The sequence below is a fragment of the Corvus cornix genome, chromosome 1, assembly GCF_000738735.6.
Source record: "Corvus cornix cornix isolate S_Up_H32 chromosome 1, ASM73873v5, whole genome shotgun sequence".
Lineage (NCBI taxonomy): Eukaryota > Metazoa > Chordata > Aves > Passeriformes > Corvidae > Corvus > Corvus cornix.
In genome coordinates, this window is record NC_046332.1 from 53,332,123 (window position 1) to 53,355,607 (window position 23,485).

Genomic DNA, 23,485 nt, shown 5'->3' on the forward strand with positions numbered 1-23,485 from the left:
ATTGTCTGTAGCAAGCAGCAAAAGGTTTTCGATGTTTTGGAGGGAGGAATTATTTCTAGCTTTAGTGGTTTAGAAAATGATAACTTTGCTCAATGTTAAGCCTTATTTTTTTTAATTCTATTGCATCCACATTGCTGGCCATAGTATCGCAAAACATTGCAAGAGTGTTGTGACATGAAGTGACTGACAAGGATGTAGGAGTTAATGCAGCAGTTAGCATGGAAGGGGATGCAAAAGGCACCCAGCACTCTGAGACAGCTGGAGTGGGTGCAGTGATGCTCCTGAAAGCATGCTCTCCCACCCTGGCTGGAGCCACGTGGGAGTGGCACATAGGAGACCTGTCCAGACAGAGCTCCAGTGGGATAATGTGGCAGATGTTGGGTTGCAGGGAGTGACTGGTACTTTTCCCTGACCCTGGGGCAGCGGATGATGGTGGCTTCATCTGTTGGGTTCTGCTGTCCTCAGGGTGCTGAGCTGCCAGGTAAAGTGACAGCAGGAGGTGAGCAGGCTGCAGAACCATAGGGAATAGAAACAGGAGATTGGCAAGGTCTCTACAGAGAGTAGAAGAAAGGAGGGATGGCTGGAAGCTGCATTTGAATAAGTGGTGGATAGAGTCTCCTAAGATGGGGAGGAATGGAAGCTTGTGAACGCTGGCAACAGAAGGCAATTCCTTCTCTGCCTGCAGATGTGCATTTATAGGATAGGTATAGTGCCATGGTAACAGATGAGGAAGAGCAAGCTCTGTCAGGGGAGGTGTTGGAGACAGATGATCCTGAACAGTTGTTGACAGTGGGAGGAAGCTGTGGGTGATGATGGCTGAAGACTCCTTCCTGTGGGGGATGGAGACACCCATCTGCAGTCTTGGCTTGATGACTTGAGAGGTTTGTCACTTGCTGGGGACTCAGATGTAAGGTATTGCAGAGAGTCTGCTGAGGCTGGTCTGGACCTTAGACTAGTACCTCTTGTTGCCCAACCACATAGGCACCCATGACGTTGTGAGGGGTGACCTGGAATTCGCCAAGAGTGTTTACAGAGAGTCAAGGGCAAGTTGTGGTCTCCTAAATCCATACAGTGAAAGGGAAGGGCTTGGGTAGGAGCTTACATGCCCTGCAGGTCAACACCTGAATGTTCAGCTGGTGTCACTTTGGCCTTTGTCACTTTGACCTTTATGTACTTCTTGTACCTTCTCTGTTAGATGAGCTGAGCAGCAATGACAAATTGGAGCAAGAGTGTCTTTGCCAACAGGTTTGCTAAGCTTAGTGAGGAGGCTTTAAAGTGGTTCATTGGTTGGTAGTGACCAAAGCCGGGAGAGTCATGGGAACAGTGAGTATGTGTCATGGGGACTGCAAAATGGAGGAAGCTCTCACAGTTTTCATGAGAAAGCAGCATGTCTGGGAGCCCATTTCAGATGCCTGTTCATGAGTACACATAGCACAGGAAACACGGGAATCCATGCATGACTGCAGAGCTGTGGTCTCACTGGGATTAGAGAGAAATGGTTGGCATGACTCAAGCACTGGAGTGGATCTATACCTTTGCTCGTTGTACTGGTTTTGGCTGGAGTGGGGGTAATTTTCATCACAGTGGCTGGTATGGGACTGTGTTTTGGATTTGTGCTGAATACAGGGTTGATAATACAGAGATGCTTTTGTAGTTGCTGAAGAGGGCTTATATAGAGCCAAGGCCTTTTCTACTTTTTGTACTGCCACACTGGAAAACAAGTTGGGGTTGCACGGGAGGTTGTGAGGAGACACAGCCAGGACAGGTTGACAAACTGACCAGAGGGTTATTTCAGACCATATGACATCACGCTCAGTTTATGAAGCTGGGGGAAAGAAAAAGGAATGGGGAGATGTTTGGGGTGGTGGCTTCCCAAGTAACCATTATGTGTGATGGGGCCTTGCTCTCCAGGAGATGGCTGAACACCTGCCTGTCTGTGGGAAGCAGTCAATTAATTCCTTGTAAAAAGCCTAAAGGACCTGGTATTCCCAGGCAGTTTCCCATCCAAGTACTAACCAGGCCCAACCCTGATTAGTTTCTGAGATCAGACAAGGTTGGGTGTTCTCAGGGGGGTATGGCCATGGGCTTGGGGTTTTTTGCTTTTTTGTGTGGCTTTTGCTTTCCCTATTAATCTGTCTTTATCTCAACCCACATGTTCTCTATCTTTTACCCTTCTGATTCTCTCCCTGATCCCTTTGGTGAAATGACTCTGCCTGTGGACAAGAGGGGAGCAGTTCTCTCCTTAATTTTGACAAGGCCTTTTACATGGTTTGCCATGATATCCTTGTAGCCAGTTTGAAGAGAAGTGGTTTGAACTGGTGGGTGAAAAGGTAGATGGAAAACTCTGGAACATGTGGCTCCAAAAGTAACAATCAACAGTACAAAGCTGATCTGTTAATGATTTTTAGTGGCATCCCCCAGGAGTCAATACAGGGGCAAAACCTGATGGCATCTTTTTAACAGCACGCGTGACAGAATGAAGTGCAGCCTTTGCCTAGCTGGCTGGAAAGCAGATTGCAGAAAGGGACCTGGGAGTGACAAGTTGTCCCTCTGTGAGCAGTGCCCTGGGGCAGGGAAAGCCAATCATACCCCAGGCTGTACGAACATGAATCTAGCCAGCAGGCTGAGGGAAGTGCATCTTCCTCTCTATTAAGCCTTTGTGAAACCACAGCAGGAGTCCTGTGCCTGGATTTGCACTCCCCAGGAGGAGGAAGTCATCCATGTCCTGGAGTGAGTCCAACAGGGGGTGACTAGGGAGATGGGACATGTGATGTGCAAGGTGACTCTGAGAAGGCTGATTTTGCTCAGCGTTGAGAAGGCTGAGATGGGTCTGGCTGTATTCTACAGCCACATGATGGGAGTGTGTAGGGAAGGCACTGCCATGCCTCTCTTGGAGGTCTGCAGTGGGAGGACAAGAGGCAGCTGACACAGATTGGAACAGGGACAAAATTCTGAGTAGATAGTAGGAAAAATGTTTTCACCATGAGGGTGATCAAACACTGGAGGCTCAGACAGGCTGGTGAATCTCCATGTTTGCCAAACAGCCTCCAGAGGTCTCTTTCAATCTAGATTATTCTCTAATGCTGTGACTTGGAGCATTTCCGTGGAAAGTTCAGCCAAAGAGAGAGCTGCTAAATTGTTTAAAGTGAAATTTTGCAAGGTTTGCAGTATTTTTCTAGTTCTCTGCTATGCCTGGTGGTCTGTCACATATATTTATCTAAATAGGACTCTCTCTTAATAACTTTGGCATTAAAAATCTGTGTCTCAGAAGCAGTTGAAGCAATGACTAAGCATGTTTTAAGGACTAGAGTTAAATTTTGCAGTTGTGCATGTTAACCTGTATTAGTTGCGTTCTGGAGACAATATTTTTTTCATACTGCTTAAATACCTTTTCACCTAGACAGGCCTAAACAGGGTCTCTCTTCACTTTCCCTGTTGATTGTGACTTAGTTTCTTTTCCTTTAGAATATCTTCTTGCATATTGTGGATGTATCTAATCCCAAGGAAATATGGAAGTTTGCTGAAAAATTCCAAAATGAACATAAATTAAATGTGTTGGTAAGTTCGTATACTTAAATCATGTGTGTCTGTCTTGGGAGTGTGTAGCCTATGAATTTATCTGACAGGTCATGTAGACCTCACAGCTTGGCCCACAATTCTCCCCTTATTTTTCTCTAGATGTTTTTTTTTCAGGAGTCTCCGTGGTTTGCTTGCTCTTGTCCTTTCTCAGTTCACACAGATGTGCTACAAAAAAAGAGAAAAGCAGTAATTTTATAGCTGCATCTTTGGAGACACCACACATTTTCTCTTTGACTTCCATTACTAATAACATTGTCCTTCTTAAAGCTAGACCTTCTGAAAGACTAAACTTTTGCAAGAAGCCCAAAGACTAAAACTTAGCCAGGGGAGAGGAAACAGTTAATCATCATGGTTGGTAAGGGGCTCAGTACAGTTTCCCCTTTATTTAGCAGTGAAAATTTGCTCGAGGGGCTGTACTACAGCTGGGGCACCTGGAGCAGTTCCTTTGGTGCTTACTAGATGAGGAATGTCTGATAAAAATGGGGAAATAAGTTTTGAGGAGTGGCAGTGAACATGGAGGAAGGTGTGTAGGGGCAGATCTTTTTTTTTTGAAGTGGGAAAGAAAAGCCTGAGCTCCTTCTGGAAGGTAAGGCAGAGAAAGAAATGTGTCAGAGACTATGCTAGCTGCACACAGCTTACAAGCATGTTTTATTGAACAAATAAAAGCTACAGTGTGTAGCTTTGTGTTGCAGTGTCAGGAAACAGCAGATTAACATGGACTGCTCATATGTGTGGATTTCCTTGTAGATATTTGTGTAGATTGTTTTTGTTTAAAGGAGCTGTTTTACAGATCAACAATGCGGGATGTATGGTGAATAGCAGAGAATTAACTGAAGATGGACTTGAAAAAAACTTTGCAACAAACACTTTGGGTGAGTATTGAAGGTTTGGTTCTGGAACATACTTATTTTGCTTACAGAAGTGTGTTTTTATAACTGGGTTTGTGAGGTATGTATTCCTGCTCAAAGAGCGATCATAGCATTGCTATGCTAGGGAAGAAGCTGGAAAGGAAAAGGAGAAATATTACAGCTGTTTGGAGTGCCATTTTTTAATTTCTCTGTTTTTTTCAATTGTTCTGATATCAGCACCTTTATTTATCATAGCAGAAGTGGGCAGTTGCAGGTTGATTCTGAAATCTGCTAGGGAACTTTGTTCCAAGCATTGCTGCTGCTGATGTTCTTTGAAATAATTGTGTTTCTGGGGTTTGGATGGAGCTTGGAGCACATTCAGATGTTTATAGAGACGTTCAAATGTTTGAGTGGGCTTGCACAGCCCTGTTTGATGTGCCAGAGGCACTGTGTAGGAAGCCTGTGCCGTGTATGGTGCCCTGGATGCTCTCAAACATGTAATGTCTAGTCAAGGGATTGAGCAGTAGTGGGCAAGTCTTGGGCACTCCATGTGAAAGGGGCATTTTTTGTGAACTGTGGCAGTGGTGTAAGAGGGACAAATGATGGGAAACAAGTCAAGAGGGAAAGTGGAGATGTGGGAGGGCAGGAAAAATGGTGAGCAAAGTGGAAGGTTCCCCACAGAAGTCGTGGAAAAGAGGTGGGCAAACAGCCAGCCAGCAGAGAGAAGAGCTGAGACTGCTGATATCTGTAAGGCTGGAAGCTGCACCTCTTGCAAAGAGACACATGGTACTTGCATCCACCCAACAGTCCTGCTACTCTTCCCCCTCTGCCTCCCTGCAGGGTAGGTGGATTTCTCAAGAGACTGTCTTTAATGTATTCAAAAGTGACACATTAAGGAAGAACTGTGGTGCTTTGTTTCTGTATTTTCCTCCTGTTCATCAGTATCTGGAATGAGGAAGGGGAAAACCTAGTCTGTAAAGATAAGGCATTTATAGAACTAGCATAATCTAGAAACAATTGTTGGTTTTTATTCTTAGCCTTTTTCCTGTGTTGATTCCTTAAATGCTATTTATGTTTGAAAACTAACATTTTAGTATAAATGTCTTTTGCTTCACTATTACTGTACATACAGCTCATTTTTTCTGCAAGTCTGAATAGATTAAATTGACAATTAAATCAAGTATAAAGGCACAGATTCATTTGCTTCTGACTAATCTTTTGCTAACATACTTCTATTTCTCATGGCCAAAAAATTCAAGAAGAGTTTTATTTTGCCATGACATTTCCCCTGGCTGCACAAGTACAAGAACTTCTACCTTGAGGAATCTATTCACCATAAATTAGTTTAAATCCTCTTTTGGTCCTTCAGACTAAAACCCAGCAATGTGCAAAGGTACAGTTCTTCCAGGGAGAAGCAGAGTGAAACAAACACAACAATCTGAATGCAAATGCATGTTTTGGTTTAGTTTTAGGCATTGAGGATATTAACTGCTGAGGAACTGTACTAGTGCATCACTTGAATTATATTTTATCTCACAAGTAGAAGCAGCAAATTCTGCTTTTCCAGCTGTAAATCAGCCTTACTAGCAGTATACAACTGCACAGAGGAAGCTGAATTATGGTTGTAGCAAACTAGGAAAATGCCTGTATTATCTTTTGTGGATGTTACTTATAGATCTCCTTTATTCATTCGTGTATCACTTGCTACATGATTGCATAAGAAGTTTAGGGAGGTAAATCATCCTCTGTTGTCCGACTTTTTCAGAGTTCAGGCAAGGACTGGGTTGTTTGCTTAGACTGCTTCTCCCTAGATAAAAATAAGGATTAGATTTTGGATCTTTTAGAACAGAGTGGGACTTGGTTGAGCTGGAAGAAGCTGGCAGTGCAACAGGAAGCTTCTGTGCTTGCAGGCCAGACACACATGAAGGACCAAGGCTACAAACCACAGGCTTTTTTCTTCAAAGTCAGGGATAGGGTAATAAATCATAACATCTGGAGTTTTAGTAGGAGAAAGTTGTGTGGAGAAATACCAGTCAGAGTAGATGCTGTGTTATTTCCCTGAGTACTAGGTACCTTTGGGTGTGTTTTACTTGGGAGAAGTTATTTCTGTTTTAGTAACTCTGTGGTTATAGAGAGGAAAGCCTGGCTAAATTAGATATGGCTGGTACATAAGTTGGCTATAAACTGGAATGTGGTCTGAAAGAACAAACTAAGTTCTGTTCTTTGCCCCAGTAATGCTAAAGCCTGAAGGGTGACATGGGCTCAAGGCCCTTGTTTGGAAAATGTGCAGTTGTTCCTCACTTGACTGACAAGATAGAATAATACCAGTATCTTTTGCAGATCTTTACATGTAGGGTGTTCCTTCCATTTTTCTTTCACTATTTTTTTCCTACCCTGGCTCTTAGCTCTGTCTAGTAAAGGAATGTGTAGGTTGTAACTATCTAAGAAAGCAAGACTGAAATATAACATGCTTTAAATGCACAACACAGTTTTTGAATTCTGTACCTGATATCTGATTAACATTTATATAAGCTGTAAAGTTGCTCATTTAGGTGTCTGAAATGCTGTGGAGCTTTTAAATCTAGTCTAGGAATATTTTCCTCTCGACTGATCTCTTACTCCATTTTTGAGCATAATGGATGTCAGTGTTCAGTTCTAATTCATGATCTAACTTGTGGAACGTACTTTATATCCTGAACTTTTCTTGGGCATACGTGGGACAGAAATGACTGCATAAGTCCTCTTGTATGATTATGTACAAAAATAACACTGGTTAGAATAGAAAGAAAAATTCTCTTAATGTAAAACACAGCTGACTGGCTAATTGAGGATAGCAACTGAAATAAGAGGTGCATAGTCCTCTCTGTTGCTGTCAGAATATGCAGGTGGATGAAGTTCATGAAAATGTAAAATGCAGGTTGCTAGTTAAGGCTTTGTGTGGTTTGTTTAATATTCAAGTTCAAACTGTAAAGTGCTTTGAGCAGGTGGTGGCAGCTGCATCTGTGCTGGTGCCTGTAGCACGCTTAAAATGAGTCTGAGGCAAAAACGCTGTATGGCTTGTTGTGGTTCTGTTGTTGCTGTCAAATGAAACACCTTGCCTTTTTTCCCTGCTAGAGCCTCAAGAATTGTTGCCTGATTGCTGGAGCTCAGTGAATGTAGAGAGCAGAATAGCTGTGGAACATTTTGTAATGTGGGAGCACTGGCCAGGTACAAGTCTGAAGTAGCACTTTGCTGATTGAAACACACTTTCAGTACCAAATTGAGTGACTCGCTTGGGATAATGTGGGCAGATTGCCTGCAGACCTGCCGATCCTGATGGGCAGATTTTTTTCTCTGTCTTCTAGTTTGTGTGATGTTGCCCTTATATTTCTTCCTGTGGGCTGACCATGTACTCAGAGTTGTACCCAGGAGCTGGGCAGCAACAAGCAATCATTTCCTCTGATGAGACTTGCAGACTTCTGAGTCAAAACTTTTTAAATTTAATTTTATTTTACTTGTTTTAGTATAACTCCCAGCAAATACTATTAAAGGTGGTGGTATTCAGTCCTTTTGGAAAAAAACTTCAGCATTGATAAGCAAGTGGAGGCAAAAGCATCATGTTCTTATTGAAGCACTAGACACTTAGCTGAAGCAATCCTTTTTCCTCTATTTTATCACCTGCCTCACTTTACTTCACTCAACGTATCTTCCTGCTTAACATGGAAAAATGGCATACATGTTACTTTTTTATTGCTACTTACCAGCCAAGGGGATGCTAAAACACACTGAGAGATAAATAAGTGATGCTCTCAGTATGCATCTTTTCCTCAATCTAATGTGCTCTCATGTTTTAGTAATATATAGACATACACTTCTACTCTCTGTGCAGAAGGGTTAGAGCCAGAGGAAATAGGATGTTTTTCTGTCATAGTAACGCTATAGCCCATCTATGGCAAACTGCCTAACCTGGATAGGTGTTTGTCAATCTCTTCCCTATGTGTGACCTGTATCTAACTGGTGTTTCACAGAAGCCAGTGTAGCCTGGTGTGTTCTGAATTACTTGGAAGTCAAACAACTTGAATATCAGCTGTCAGTTTGCCATAAGTTCAATGCCTGATCTTTGGCAAGACAACCTCATCTGTGAAAAGGAGGCTGTGGTTCCAATTTTCTTTTCTAAAGAGCTTTGAGACTTATGGATGAGAGGTGGTATGTGAAAGGATAAAGCTGAATATAATTGCACATGCAGTAATGGTACTGAAGCCTAGTTCCCAGGAGGCAGAGGAACCCTTATTGAGATGAGCTTTGTCGTTTGAGGGAAATGTAAACCTTTGTTTTGTGTTTCATGTTCATTAACTCTTCCCATACGCTCTCAGTTTTTGCTAGTGCAGTGGAATTGGCCCTCAGAGACAGCACACTAAAATCTTCATTCCTGATCTCTTACTGAGGAAAAGAGACTCAGGGATGTCTCTTACTGGGAACTGCATAAACTCCAGGCTTGAAAAGATAATCAGGCCAAGGAAGAATGTCACTTTGTTTGTTGGGTGGTTTTGTTTGTTTGTTTCTGTGGTTTGTTTTTACTTGGACTCAAGAAAAGCAAGCTAGTTTAACCGATTTCTACCAGATGGATGAGCCATTGAAGTCTGCACAATAAAAGGGTGGTGTTTCGTTTTTTGGGGTTTTTTTTTGTTCCCACTTTTTTCACAGTCGAAATAACACTGTTCCTAATAATACTGCAGAGCTCAGACAGATGAAAAACTTCAGTGAGTATGGTGCTGGCTGCCTGCCCTTATCTGAATGTTAGCAGGGTAAAAACCTCAGCAGCAATGTGCCACTAATTGCCAGATAGAACGTCAAGCAAAAAACTTTCTGGAATCCACCAAGACACTGGGGTCCACAGTAATTGTATCATCAATTAATTTGATGTTATAAGCAGGTAGTGGCTTTACAATGGTACTTCTGCTGAAATCATAATTTTCTTAAAAATTGATTTATAAAATACAGATTTTAGGATCACATTAAATCTTAAAGCAAATCAGAGTATCTGTTTGTGTACTTTTATTTTATATGATACCCTGTTGATTTTCAATCTGAAATATGTGAATCCTAAGGAGTCTTCCAGGTTCTGGCAGACTGATCTATGCCAGTTCGGAAATCTGTGTGCACAGTGTTTCTTTATATTTTCTGTTGGGCTATCCTGTGTTTTGCTCAGTTTCATGTTTTAGTACAGAACGCCTTGCAATGTTCTGTGGGAAAGACCGTGTCTAATACGTGGTAGACTGCTGTCCCTTGCACTAGGACAGCTTTCATTTTGTTCATGTCGTGAGACCCACAGTGGAGTAACTGTTGCAACAACGTTCAGAGCTACCTTTCCACAAGGCCTAGTAATAGTGTCTTCCATGGAGTCCCCTCAGCTTCTGCATCAGGTCATGGGGAAAGGTAGCATAACTTGATTTAGGAGTTTATGAGGCAGACAGGCTGATTTTTGTAGTTCTTGGGCTTTTTTAAAATAAACAACTTACTATATGAATCAAATGTTTATCTCCACAATGGTGCCTTATTTTCTACACTTGTGTCATTAATATTTCACTCTGTGATTTTGAAACCACTGAATTAGTGTTTATCCAGGTTGACAGAGGAGTTCACTATAGGGAGTCAAAAATTGGAGTTGTTAGTTAGAGCACAATATCAGATTACTTGACTAAATTGAGGAGATCTCAGAGCAAGTGGAGCAATTACCAAACAGGGAATGTGCAGTGATTCAATATTTTTGGTGGGTTTTGTTTTTATATTTATCAAGGAAACACGAAACTTAAATATTAATGTGATCCACACTTGGGAGGGAGTATGCATGGACAAAGTGTGTTCTCATTAAATGCCATGTTCGTTACTTTCACTGGAATGACCGTGTTTAATGCATAGATTGGCAACCCACCCTGTCTACTTTACCATATGATACAGTTGGTTTAATGGTGTGTAATGGTGGAGTTGCTCTATATGAAACTTTTAATTACTCTCTATTATATGTGATTGCATATTATGTGAGATCACCTTCAAGATATAAAAGCTACAGAAGTTTTTCCAGAGAAAGCTAATGTTAAGAGACTGTTTATTTTAAAATAAATTGTACATCTATCCCAGGAGCCTTTTTAAGTAGAGAAAACATGGCCAGCCAGTACTGTCAAATGTCATTACACAGAACAGGGCTGTAGCTTGTCCAGTAGGTTTTGCAAGTCAACTCTTCACCTTGGCAGAGTTCAGTGAGGGCAAGATGAAATCCTTTGTATGGGTGTGACAGACTGGACTCACCTTTTTCTGCATTCCTGCTGCTTTTGAGCAAACTCCCAAATTCATCTTGCTGGACTCCTTTGTATCACAGCAAATACTTCTCTTCAAAGGGAAATGTTGTATACCATTTATTTCACTGTTTTTTTCCCCCCGTTACACCAGTGGGAGACAAGCTTTTGGGCCGTGTGGACAATGTACCTTCCAGTGACAGGAAATGGTAATGCACAAATCTGGCCCCTGTCACACAGTCCTACATGAAGGAAGTACCAGCTGTATATCCAGCAGATACCCAATACTTACTGCTTTCAGTGCAAGGCACAGCACTCTTGAACTTTGCCTTTCATGTACTTTTGTGTTAAACTATTAAATAAAAAAAGAAGCCTCAAAAAATCTGTACAGTTTGAACAGTGATAATTAAGCATTAATCACATTTGGTATTGTCGCGGGTTTGGTTTGTAACCGGGCAGAAACACCAATTTAGTGTAGTGGTTTGGTCCAAAATACTCATTACTGTTTATCTGCTGTGAGATAAGAATTAGGAGAAATGCAAAGCAGGCACCAAACTTGAAAGAATATAAAGAAGTTTATTAACAGACCTAAAAGAGGGAAAAAAAAAATTATACCACCTTAAGAACTCTCCTCCTCCCCCCACCTTCCTCCCTTCTCCCACTGACAATGTAAAAAGACAACCCTTAAGATGTTCAGTCTGTTTACCACTTCCATAATAACCTTGTTTAGTCCATTTAGAAAGAGAAGTCTCTTCTTGCTCATGCTATGAAAACATTATCACAACGAGACAGCTGCCCACTTCCAAATATTGTTCAGTCCATTTAGGAAGAGGAGTCTCTGCTCGCATGTGAGTCCCTTCCCCCGACTTGCAGCTTTTCCCGCAACTGCTTTCGAGGGTCCACTCTTGAAGTTTTTTGGGGTACAATTTTAAGGTTGAGCCATTCAGAAACAAAAACAGAGGCCCTTCTCCTTCCCTGGGAGCAAAGGGTCTTCATCATCTTCATCGTTAGGACTATCTCTGGGAGCATCTCTAGGAACTGAGGTTTCTCCTTTCCCATTTGGAGCAAAAGTCCTCATCTGGTCCATCTCTCCCTGTCCAAACTTCTCATGAAATTACAGCTGCGTCAGCATCTGCCTATCTCAGCGCAGGTGCTTCTGCTCACGAGTTGAACACTCCACCCCCCATATCTTCATGAAATTACAACAGGATACTCTGATATATCATAGCTTCACAACAGAATTTCAGCTTTAAGCATCTCCTCTCTCTCTTCCCTCAGGTTTTCAGCTCTTCACAGCAATAAAAGGGTTAATCTCACCTCGGCCTTGCAGCTTCGCAGCTGGAATGTTGAATTTTTCTTATCGCAGTGGAGAGGGGGGAGAGCCGAGCCGCTCCGGCTGCCCACGGCAAGGCAGTGGCAGGGGGGTTCCATGGCTGGAACAGGTCCATCGGCTCCAGGATGGCCGTGGCCCAGCCTGGCCTGGCCCAAGCAGGGCCTGGCCGGGCCCGCTGGCCCCCACACGGGGCCCGCAGCCACCTGTCCCAGTGCCAGAAACGAGAGAGAGCTTGGGGGGGAGTTTGCCTATTCTTAAATGTGGATCACAGAGGTGATCACAACTTTAAGTGGCTTAGAGAGTTGTCCATATTCAAACTGGCCACTGATAGGTTCTATCAGGTCCCAGAGGAAACTGTAAGCACCCCTTAGCAAGGACATCCCTTCCGGGACTATGCTTGCTAACCTATGACAGGTATGTTTTACCTTTTTAAACTAAGCTCCATGGGAGGAAGTTTCTCCTTTAACAGACAAAAATGTTTTTGCGTCAAGTAAATGTGTTAGAATGCTCAAGTACTCGCTTTGGAAAGGCTGATATCCAGTACATTGGTATTAATAATCAAGTATTGGCAAAAGGATATACTCTTTGGATGTAGCCTTGATTTCCTTAAGTAGGGGCAGAGATGAATGTAGTTTCTTCTACCAATTCAGTCTTGGTTTTCCTTGCAAAGTTTTTTTTTTACAAGAACAATTTCCTTCTTTTTTTTTTTTAAGGACTGTGGCAGGCAATGCCTTTATTTCCAGCTTCCCCCTTTTACTCAGAAGTTAATTTTTGTGTTAGTGCCTGCTGCAATACAGCTGTGCTGGACAAGGTACCTGCTGTGAGGTACACGGCTGTGCCAGGCCCTGCAGTGACCACACTGAGCATTCTCCCAAGCTGTTTGACACCATCAAACCACGGGCCAGCTTTCGCACTGATAAAAATGGGGACGTTTCAATTGATGATGATGTATTCTAACCAGCAATAAACCTTGTTAACAAAGTGTATCTGTTCTACAATTACCAATCTAAATTTCTTTTCCAGGCTGTTTTGCCTGACAGACCAGCCCAGGCAAATAAGAATGGATAATATCCAAGTATTTTTGTCAAAGGAATGAGGAGTTTGTGTTCAAACACTTATAATGGGGACAGTAGTTGGTGAAATATTTAGCAGTGGGAGAAATTAAATGCTTCAGCCTTACTGCCTGATGTGTCGTGTCTGTGTATGTTTCCAGATACTGTTGCTTACCATAGGAAGCTGTGATCAGAACTGCTCTGTTTGTGCTCTGTCTCAAAGCAAATGAGCAAGTGGTTTTTCAGGGCAAAAAGGTGGAATGCTCTGGCTTTATGGGATTTACTGAATTCTTAATAAACTTGAGGAAGAAAGGAGATGTGGGCTTTGCAGTTAGTCTGTGGTTCTAAATAAGCACATAAACTTCTGACAAGCTGCAATTGCTCTAAGCAGGATTTTTGGCATTGAACATTTCTCTTTTCCAGCTGGAAGACAAAACAAAACTCGGTTGTTAATGAGGCAACATTAGTGCATTCATCTTTGCAGCTCTTTAGAATTAACAAATCAACATGAAGTCCCTTAAAAGTGTAAATTAATCTGCAGGACGGTAAAATGCAGCATCCTCAGAGCTGGTGCATTGCAGCTCTGCCTTTAGGAGATGCAGCTTATTTAACCAAGACATGATGTTACTTTGCATTTTGAAGAATCCGCAGCCAAACAGCATTTAAACCAGGCTCTCAGCTTGTACTGAAGTGCTTTTTTTTTTTTTGGATTATTTTTTCCCACATCGCAGCAGTCTCCCCTGACAGTCAGCGGGAGTTCTTGTACCGATGATGTCATCGCTCAGTCTCCCCGCCACTACCAGGGGACACAGCCGGGCTCTCGTTATTCACTGGCAACTGCCTTTGCTCGCATTTTCTGCTGGAGACAGGCTGCTTTTACTCATCTGCTGTGCATTTGCTTTGTTTGATTTGCCAAGGTTTTAAATGTATTGTGTGTGTATGGACATAACCTCTGATTATATAGAGAAAGTGAAGACTGCTGTGACTGACAGGGGAACTGAACAGCTTGTTCACCAAGCATGTAACACGTTTGATTTTGGTACCATATTTATAAACATGCTGTATTAACTGGGTGATCTCATTGCCTGTGTGGAAGAGAGGTTGTAAAGACATGCTGAAGTCTTCATGCCTAGTGAAAAACATGGCCTCGGTGTCTAAAGGAAAAAAATGTGTTTATCACCGATAGAATTGTTGAACTAGAGACATTTGTGGAGACATGAGAGGGAAGAGGATGCAGAAACACTAGATTAAGTGGGGCTAGATTCATTTCAAATTAAATGGAATTTTTTAAAAATACATTTTAAGCAGAAAAAAAATCTCTGAAGAGATAAAACCAAAAAAAAATCTCTGTGTTGCACTCGGGTGAAACATCACTAGGTGTGTCTGTGTGTCTGAATCAGATGCACTGACAGTTGAGCAGTGTTTGGAATAACAAACTTTGCTGGTCATGGTAACAGCTGTAATGGAACACATTTGTGTGGTGTGTACCAGTCCTTGCTAAGCGAACCCGATTAAAGCAGGGAAGGACACGATTAAGTTTCCCCAAGTAATCTTAGCTCAGCCTTGGGCAGGCAACATTAATACTTCTTCCTGCAAGGATTCCTTATCTTCCATAATGATCATGCTGGGGATTTAACGGGTAGGTTTTGTGTGCAACACAAATCAAAAGTGTCAGTGTACTCTGAGTGATTTCATAGTGAGAAGGCAAAAACGGTCAAGTCTTAAGTGCATATGCAGTGCCCTAAGAACTGCAAGTATGAGGCACAGTTTCCTTCTCTTGTTCATGACCTGGCTTCTGTGTGTATATGCCTCACTCGGAGGGAAGCGGATTCCTGTTTCTTCACTGGTATCACCGTCCCCCACCCAAGGAATTCCATACCTGAGCCATTTTGCCTTCAGATTCGTGGCTGAAGGTAGTGAGCTGTTTTCTCTATAAGTACAAGAAACATAAAAGTCTGTAAAATAACCTATGCCTTTTGCTAAGTATATGGCAATCTGAACCACTACAAGTTGAGTTGGCACATTGTAGATGAAGCAGCAACAAAAAATCATTGTCAAATTCAGATCAGGTTTCAGAGATAAAGGAACTTAGGGTTTTGGGTTGTTATAGAGGGCGAAGAGAAAAAAAAGCTTTTTTTAAAAGGAAAAGTTAATGTTGGTGCCTGTGTTTTAGGAACATATATCATGACAACTGCCCTGCTGCCCCTCCTGGAAAAAGCAGCTGATGCCAGAGTGGTGAGTCTGTGATGCTGTTTAAAAAGGGTGTTTTACTATTTTTACCTTCAGGTTTGTGGCATTGTGTTAGCAATGCAGGATTACTTATAATGCTGTAAGGATCTCTAGAATCCTCTTGGATTTTGCTAACAACAACTTCCTCCTCTAAGGCAAAGCTCCTGCCTGCTGCTCTCAACCCTTCACTGGAAATCAGAGTAAAACACTTCATTTGGGAACTTACCCTCTTAGTTTCCTTAGGGCAAGTTAGCTCCTGCAGCAGAGTGCAAAATACCTACAACAGGAGTATAGTCTTAAAAGAGCTTTACAGATCTTGGTGTGAAATTAGACAGCAGGTACATTTTTAAAAAGGAAATTTCCCAAGTTTTGTATGGCTTCTGACTAGCTTCTGTAAATGCTAAACATACAAACTGCAAACAGTGCTATACTGCTATTTTCTTTCTCTCCATTACTTTTCAAAAGGAGGAAGCACAAAATTCCTGAAATGAATTAACATCACTTTGAATGAAAATCACTTCTTAAAAAAACTTACGTATCTTCCACCTCATCTCCAGGTATGCTCTACTCACGAGCATAGCATAATGCAAAGAGTATGCAGGGGAATCCTGCTCCATAGGGACTTCCATCTATGGCCTGAAGACTACATTGCATGCATGAGTGCATCTGTGGGGAGTTCCTGGTTTTGCTTTTCATTCGTTTTTCATTCATTTCATTACAGATAACTGTCTCTTCTGGGGGCATGCTAGTTCAAAAATTAAACGTATCTGACTTGCAGTCGGGAAATGGGCCATTTGATGGAACTATGGTGTATGCACAGAACAAGGTACAGTCCATGGGATTGAAAACAAAGCCCGGCTCTTCCTTGCTAGGCAGCTCATACCATCTGCTTTGCAAAAAGCCTGTTGTTCACTGTTGCTTTCTCATTGCATCCAACCCATATGGAGATGCACAGGCAATAATCTTCAGGAGTGTGATGGCATGCCCTTAGGGGTGCATACATCTTGCATGAAGGAGAGCGTGGCTAGACTTTCATTCGATATGAGAGAAGTCCCAAGGGGGAACACTGTCTTTAGCTGATGAACCCTGTCTGTCTCCTTAGTTCTTGCCCACAGTCTGCAGAAAGTAGACGTGGTCAGTAAAAGCACTGCAGCTGCTTAAAAAGTAAACTTGTGGCCAGGGTATGGATGGCAATGACTGTGGAAGTCTCTGCTGAAATTATCCAATAAATCCAGTCAGGATGAGAAGGGTATATTTCTGCTGTACATGAAATACCCTGGTATTTATGGCACATTTGATGTAGTTTATTTCCCTGGGAACTAATTTGGTGGACAGGCTGTTGAACTCGGTGCTAGTGTGGCTCTTACTGCTCTATCCTAGAGACAGCAAGTTGTCCTGACAGAACAGTGGGCAAAGGCTCACAGAAACATCCATTTCTCCGTAATGCACCCTGGCTGGGCAGACACTCCAGGTAACATCTGCCTCACACTCTGACAATATTTTTTTCTTTTCAGGATTAGTTTAAAAGCAAAGAGGAATGAAACTTCCTACTATATTTTTTCAACAGGTGCAGTAATTTCTTTTCTCTAAACTGCTGCTTGAAGTAGTTTTATATCCCCTTGGTGGCTCTATTCTGCGCAGTGTCTGCTAGCTGTGTATATCTAGAGAATAATAATGGGCAGTGAACCCTTCCAGCCCTGCACAAATGCACAGCAGAGACACATAGTTCTTTAAGGTAACCTCCAAGTTACATTTGTAGTGGGACTGTTAAACACACAGATGGAGCTTCTGCCTCTGTAAGTACCAGCATGCAGACATTGGGAATTTGTGAGGGCGTGTAGGAGAATGCACCACTGTGCAAGCCCTGTTCCTGTACTCTCCCCCTAAACGTTTACTGCTGTTGAGCAGCAGTTTGGCCATTCAGCCCTTTGTCAGAGCTGCAGCTGTTCTTCAGTGACTGTGCCTCAGCAGGTGGGCCAGCATCAGTCATGCAGTATGCATGTTGCATTCCCCAGTGTTACCAGCCCCCAGTGCCCAAGCTTGGGATGCAGAATAGCAGTTCCATCTCTAGGTGTCCTATAGGAATGCAGTTTCCAACATTTGCTTCTGACGACAGAAGCATTTACCCTGTCTACTTTATGCTTGAAAATAGCCCTTTCCAACTTAAAATTCTGGTATTTCTTTTTCTTTAAAATACATTTATTTTTGCACTTCCTTTGTGGATTTCAAACCTAATGAACCATAAAGTTATCCCACCTACAAGTTCAAAGACTCTCCAACCCCCAAAAATAAACACCTATAGTAGATGGGCCTACAGTCATCACCTATTGGACAAAATTAAATGAAAACAGAGTTTAGACAGGATGTGTGCAGTTTTTAAATACAGTGCTGAAACTGGTTTCCTAAAACTGGTGAGAAAATAGGAGCTAAATATCCCATTAAATATCTGGTTTTTGGAATTGGTGTTTCCCCTGAGTTTGTCATCTTTACAGTTCAGAATGGAATTGGCACGAGAAGCTCTTACAGATCCTGTCGTCAGTTTTGTCCCTGTAATTTGACCCAAACAAACAAGTGGTGGATCATCTGGCAGCTTAGTGCTATTCTCCCACAAACCATCCTACTCCCAGATAGGGGAAAATACTCATTTTCTTCCATAAGCTCCAGAGATACCTTCTCTCCTTCCTACACACAAAATGGCAATTTGAAGCTGTTCTGTTTTTTGGGGGTTTTTTGTATCAAAAAAGCCTTGCATGGCAGGCCACCATTCCACTGTTATCCTTTCCAGCCGTGAGGTCGTCCATGCCCGATTTCTACGAGAGGATGAGGAACTCGCTGCGCACGGAGGCCCAGGGAGCTGACACCGTCCTGTGGCTGGCAGTGTCAGCTGAAGCAACAAAGCTGCCCAGTGGCTTGTTCTTCCAGGGTAAGGAGGCAGTGTCTCTCACTGGAGATCCCTAGCCTGCCTGAGCTTAGGATCCCTGTCTGGCCTGGAAGGGGATGAAGGCTGCACCAGGCAGCTTGTTCAAAGGATAAAGCATTTCTCAAAGTCGTTTCAAGTCTAAAGGCTCGACTGAACGTTGTGCTTTTGTCCTCTGAAGTGGCTGATAGAGACTTCAAAGCATTTCTTTAGGGAGGGTTGGGGATTTTTGTAATGAAAATGGCTGCATGTGGGACTGTGCCAAGGGAAGGTGAATCACAGCAGTCAAACAGCATCTTTTATGATGCCAGGAAGTGAGCATCTTTCTCACAGAGCGCTGGGAGTTGGCTTTGCTATGACACGTTCTTCTTCCTACTGTTCCATGCTAGCTAAAACTGCCAATTCCCCCTTTCTCTAACACTGGGCAGACACTTGAGCACAGTGGCATTTTTGGCACTGTTAGCTTAGCGGATGGAAAAGTAGGACAGAGCCTTTCTTTTCTCCCAAGCAAATGACAGGCATCTTTGTAGGAGCAGCTGGAAGCAGGGATGCCTCAGTGGTGATGCAGGTCAGTCCAGAAAGAGAAAACTCAGGGTAATTGCTTACAGAAGCTCAGTACTTCTGTTGGATGTGGCACTCAAATCCTGATCCACTGAATTTCTGTATGCAGAATGCAGGAAGCTCAGACTTTTCCACATTTGGGTTGACTTTGTCCCTTCTGTCCCACAGACAGTCACACAGGGTTGGCTGACAGATACTTAAACGGACATTTTTCATGTCAGCATGTGGTCCATGTGGAAACCCCACATCCCAGCTGGTCAGCCGTCTTTGTAGAACCAGGCTTTGCCTTTCTCTTACTCCGATCACTTTCTTCTGGTCCTAAGGCTTCTGCTCAGTCATTCTTTCTGTTTCTTTCATAATTCCACCAGGCTCTTGCCTTTGGCCTTTGTCTACCCCCAGCTTTGGTAAACAGAGAACATGCTCTGGCTCTTTAGCTAAAGCTATTGACTTTTGAGAGCTTTGGTCCTGGCATGACTGCTCTTAAAGCTGCAGGAGAAGTTCTGAGTATGTGTCCTGTGCTTATCAAGTAGTGGTGAGGTAATTTATTTCTTGCTCCTACTGCCTTTTGGAAGCCACAGCTTAACATGGGCACTCTTCAGGCCCTTTCAGTAAAGGGTTTGGGGTGCAGGAGCACTTCACCACAAACCCCATGCTTCTGGTCCTGGACAGCAATTCCAAATCAGTCACAGTTTCCCTCCATTTTCTACATTCTCTTTTACTGTTCCTTCTGAGAACAAACCAAAGCCAGCTTTTTTTTTTCTGAGAAAGAAATAAAGGGAAGTGAGAACATGACTAGTACTACCAGAATTCTCTGCATCTGCTAAAATATATAAAAAATGTTTAACAGAGACCTGCTTTCCAAAGACTAGAAGCATCTTCTCTACGATGCTGAACTTGGCTTTCACACCTAGTTCCCAAACTTTAGCACAGGCTACTGCAAGCACTATGGCTAGGTGGGAAGCAGTTCATAATCAACAATGGAGAAGGGAATGTTCCTCTGCATGTTTCTCTCTCCTCAGTTTTCCATGAGCAGAAGCTATGTGGTGTGTGCAGTCAATTAAACACTTGCTCTTAAGAGAGCAAGTATCTCTGCTCTCCTGGGAAGCCCTGTGGCAGCCTGATAGGTTTTCAGGGAAATCTGCTGCCCAGGGTTGCAACAACTTGCTCTTTTTGTCTCAGCTGGCTGCTGTGGAAGTTGGGCTCACTGAACAGACTTAACAGTGCTGCACCAGTGCTCTGACTGTTGTTCCACACACTTCTGACAGCATTGTCATAAGGCTCCCAGGCTCTAGATACCATGTTTTTGGAGGGGAAAATCCCTTAGAGTGGATGGTGGTAACAGCTGTATTTACAAAGTGAGTGACAGGCATGAGATTTGGAAAACCAAGCAAAGCATCAAACTGAGCAAACTTGGATATGTGTCACTTATGGCGATTGAGCAATAAGCCCAAATTCCTTTGCATTTAGAATTTAACCATTATTTCCAAGGATGAAAGTAAGCATTTTAAGATTGAAAATAATCCTAACTACCAAGTCCCAGTTGGGGATCTGCACAGTACTAGAAACATTATCCAGGAGGCAAGAAAAAATGTTGTTTCAAGTGCAAAAGCATCCTCTGGCTGCAGCAACAAACTCCAGCTATTGCTCTTTGCCTGCAGTTGTTGCACTAGTGACAGGCATAACCTCACAAGGAAGCCTTCCTTTTCCTATACTGTCCCTAGCTGCAAATGGGTGCTTGCTCTACAGGTCATGCTGTGCTACAGTAAAATCACTCTAGTTCCAAAATACAAGTGGAATTAGTTTAATTTTTGGTTTAGAAGATATGCTTAACTAGCCTTATTTACAGGTACCTAGCAGGTAAGTTTCCTGGCTTCAGGACCATGAGGTGTGTTTGAGCAGTATAGAACCCATCAGGAAAACCTCTTTTCTGCTAGAAGAGAGTTAAATGTACCCATAAGGGTTGGTGTTTCTTTTCTTTTCTTTTCTTCCAGACAGGCAACCAGTCCCTACACACCTACCCCTGGCATACACCCACAGTCCCCCAGAGGATGAAGAGAAACTAATGCAGATGCTGGAAGAGTTCTCCCAGAAGTTTAAATCTGTTTCTCCAGGAACTTAGTGTCTCTGCTGACACAGTGTCACCACAAATCTTCTAATTACACAGTAACCTGCTGTTGAGGGGAAATAGGATTCCATAGGCCTGCTAAAAATGAATTGGGTTCACGTGTTTTCATTATGAGGTGGTAGAGTGGCACCTGTGTAATTTTTATTCTGCTGTCGAGTCTCTCCCATTGTGAATATGCAGCTGCTGCCTCAAAACACACTAAGGTTGTATCCTTTGGACTGGAAGAAAAATTGAGAGGCATTAAAATAAACCCCAAGACTTTGTAAAGTTACCTAGAAAAATTTAAAACACTTTGCATAGAGAAATGCAGAGGAGTGTACCTTCAGTAGCCTTTGTGAAGGACTTCAGGAAAGAAGTGGGAATGCTTTAAACAACTTTTAACTGCTGTATTTAACAGGTTGGTGGCTTCTTTCACTGCATGAAGGTGATTTGGCTCACACATGGTAACTGGGAATGCAGAAACTCTCACAGAGCCTGCTTAGTTTAAAGGGAATGATTCCTCACATCCTTCAGTTTCTATAAATTAGTGCTGGTATGCAGAAGTGATCTGCTTCCTCATGTTTAAACAGCAAGAATTTAGGAACACTGCCAAATGCCTTCCACATTACTTTATGGAGCCAGGGCTAAATATTATCCCATTTATGTCAAAATATCATGAAGTAGGAGGTTTCAACACAATACACCCAGACATGGCTGGATCCAGTGGAGAAATGGCTGCATGACTGTAGGCATGAAAAGAAACAACAACATGCTAAGCTGTACCTGCTTGCCATTTCTGTGAGAGATTAAAGGGAGTTTCTTTATCGTTATGAATGGATTAAGAGGGGAAGGGAACACTGGCAGGGCACAGGTTTTAGAGGAGAATCCACCTCCTGATGAGAGGATTTTGTCTGGATCTGTTTACTTCCAGACACAGAGGACAGGATTCATCTTACCTGATCTGTGGACATTTGAATTACTCACTGAGTTTCTCACTGTAAATTGGTAGAGGAAAAAATGGGCTTTTTCACAGCAATTTACTGGATCTAGTTTAAGAAACACCACCTACAGTGCTGCATCTTTCTAATAGTGCTGAAGACAATCAGCTCAGATTAAGATATTTTGGTGGGATTCATTCATCTTAATTATTTCAGATTTACTGCAAAGCCAAGACTATTGTTAACAAAGGTAACACCTTTCCTCCTGAACTGAGTGTGTTTATTAACCAACTGCCTCCAGATCTCGGCCTCGCTGCTGCACTGTTTCACATGTGGCTCACACCAGTGTGGTAGGACAAAGGACCTAAACACAAATATAACACAGATGTTCGTGAGCTCTGCAGTGACTGGGGGCTAAAGGCTGCTGATGGACAGAGGAGAATTCCTTATGTCTGCTTTATGTAATTTAGTTTCCTCCTGGCTGATGCTATTTCCTCATTATTCAAAGGCCTCCTATTAAATATCAGTTTGAGAAAAAACTGCTTTTTTCAGCCTATTGTCAATCTCCTTGGAAATAAAGACTTTGCTGTCAGAGGGGCCCTGAGAAAAATTTTCCTGTGATAAGCAGTGCTGAGTGAGACAAGTCAAGCTGTCACAGCTCCTCCTGAAGAGGCTGGGTCAGCATTCAAACTATTGCCTCATTTATAAACTTAACTCCTTCTTGCACTCCAGTGAAAGAAAACAACAGCAAGGCTTGTACAGAGGTTTATTTCCTGCAAGTCTGTGGTTCCAACTGTTAAATACAGTTACCCAAAACAAGAGCATGGCTGGAAGCCTATATAGTAACTACATTTCTTATAGCAATAGCTGCAAGGCTAATAAAAATATATGCATTATTTAATATTTACGTCAATTTGCTTCTCAGCTCTGCAGTACAGAAGAAAAGTTTGATGACTGGTATTTAAATAGTTCATAAAAGTAAAAAAAGTGCACTATCTATATATATTTAACACATTTTAGTCCACATTCTGCAGTAGTGTATTTGAATAGCCTATAATTTTCATTTTGCTTTAAAATCACAGCTTTAAAATGAAGCCAAAGTTAAGAAAACTGCTTTAATCAAAGTTTGGTCACAGTGTCAAAGAGCAACATGCTATGGTTTAAGAGCACTTGTGATTTAAAAAGAATTAAACCACAGGAGAAGCAATTAGAAACAAAGTCCAGAGTCTCACACACTTTGGTATTATGGTCCTGCTGACGCTTTATTTCAGCCCGATTCCACGACAGCAAACATGGCATGTGGCTGCAAGCCAGTGAGGGGATTTGCGTTAATGCAGTTCAGAATGACTCGTACCTTCATGTAAGGGAATACACTTACAGAATCACAGATTATGCTGAGTCAGAAGGGACCCACAAGGATCATTGAGTCCATCTCCTGGCCCTGCACAGGACACCCCAAGAGTCACACCCTGTGCCTGAGAGCATTGTCCAAACACTTCTTGAACCCTGTCAGGCTTGGTGCTGTGACCACTTCCCTGGGGAGCCTGTTCCAGTGCCCAGCCACCCTCTGGGTGAAGAACTTTTTTGTAGTATCCAACCTAAACCTCCCCTGACACAGCCTCAGGCCATTCCCTTGGGTCCTGTCACTGGTC

At 42.6% G+C, this 23,485-nt stretch overlaps 1 protein-coding gene across 4 annotated transcripts in view; it reads left to right on the forward strand.

Moving 5' to 3' along the window:
• DHRS12 (dehydrogenase/reductase 12) overlaps window positions 1-23,051 on the forward strand; it is a 29,848-nt gene extending 6,797 nt beyond the window's left edge. For all 4 annotated transcript variants that reach the window (XM_019286355.3, XM_010400389.3, XM_010400390.3 and 1 more), the window contains 7 exons: window positions 3,466-3,558; window positions 4,370-4,451; window positions 15,258-15,319; window positions 16,035-16,139; window positions 16,694-16,784; window positions 18,099-18,236; window positions 20,783-23,051. In XM_019286355.3, coding sequence (XP_019141900.2) covers window positions 4,388-4,451; window positions 15,258-15,319; window positions 16,035-16,139; window positions 16,694-16,784; window positions 18,099-18,236; window positions 20,783-20,910 — 588 coding nt within the window. In that variant the 5' untranslated portion in view covers window positions 3,466-3,558; window positions 4,370-4,387 and the 3' untranslated portion in view covers window positions 20,911-23,051. The remainder of the gene's footprint in view (window positions 1-3,465; window positions 3,559-4,369; window positions 4,452-15,257; window positions 15,320-16,034; window positions 16,140-16,693; window positions 16,785-18,098; window positions 18,237-20,782) is intronic.
• The last annotated feature ends 434 nt before the right edge of the window (window positions 23,052-23,485 follow it).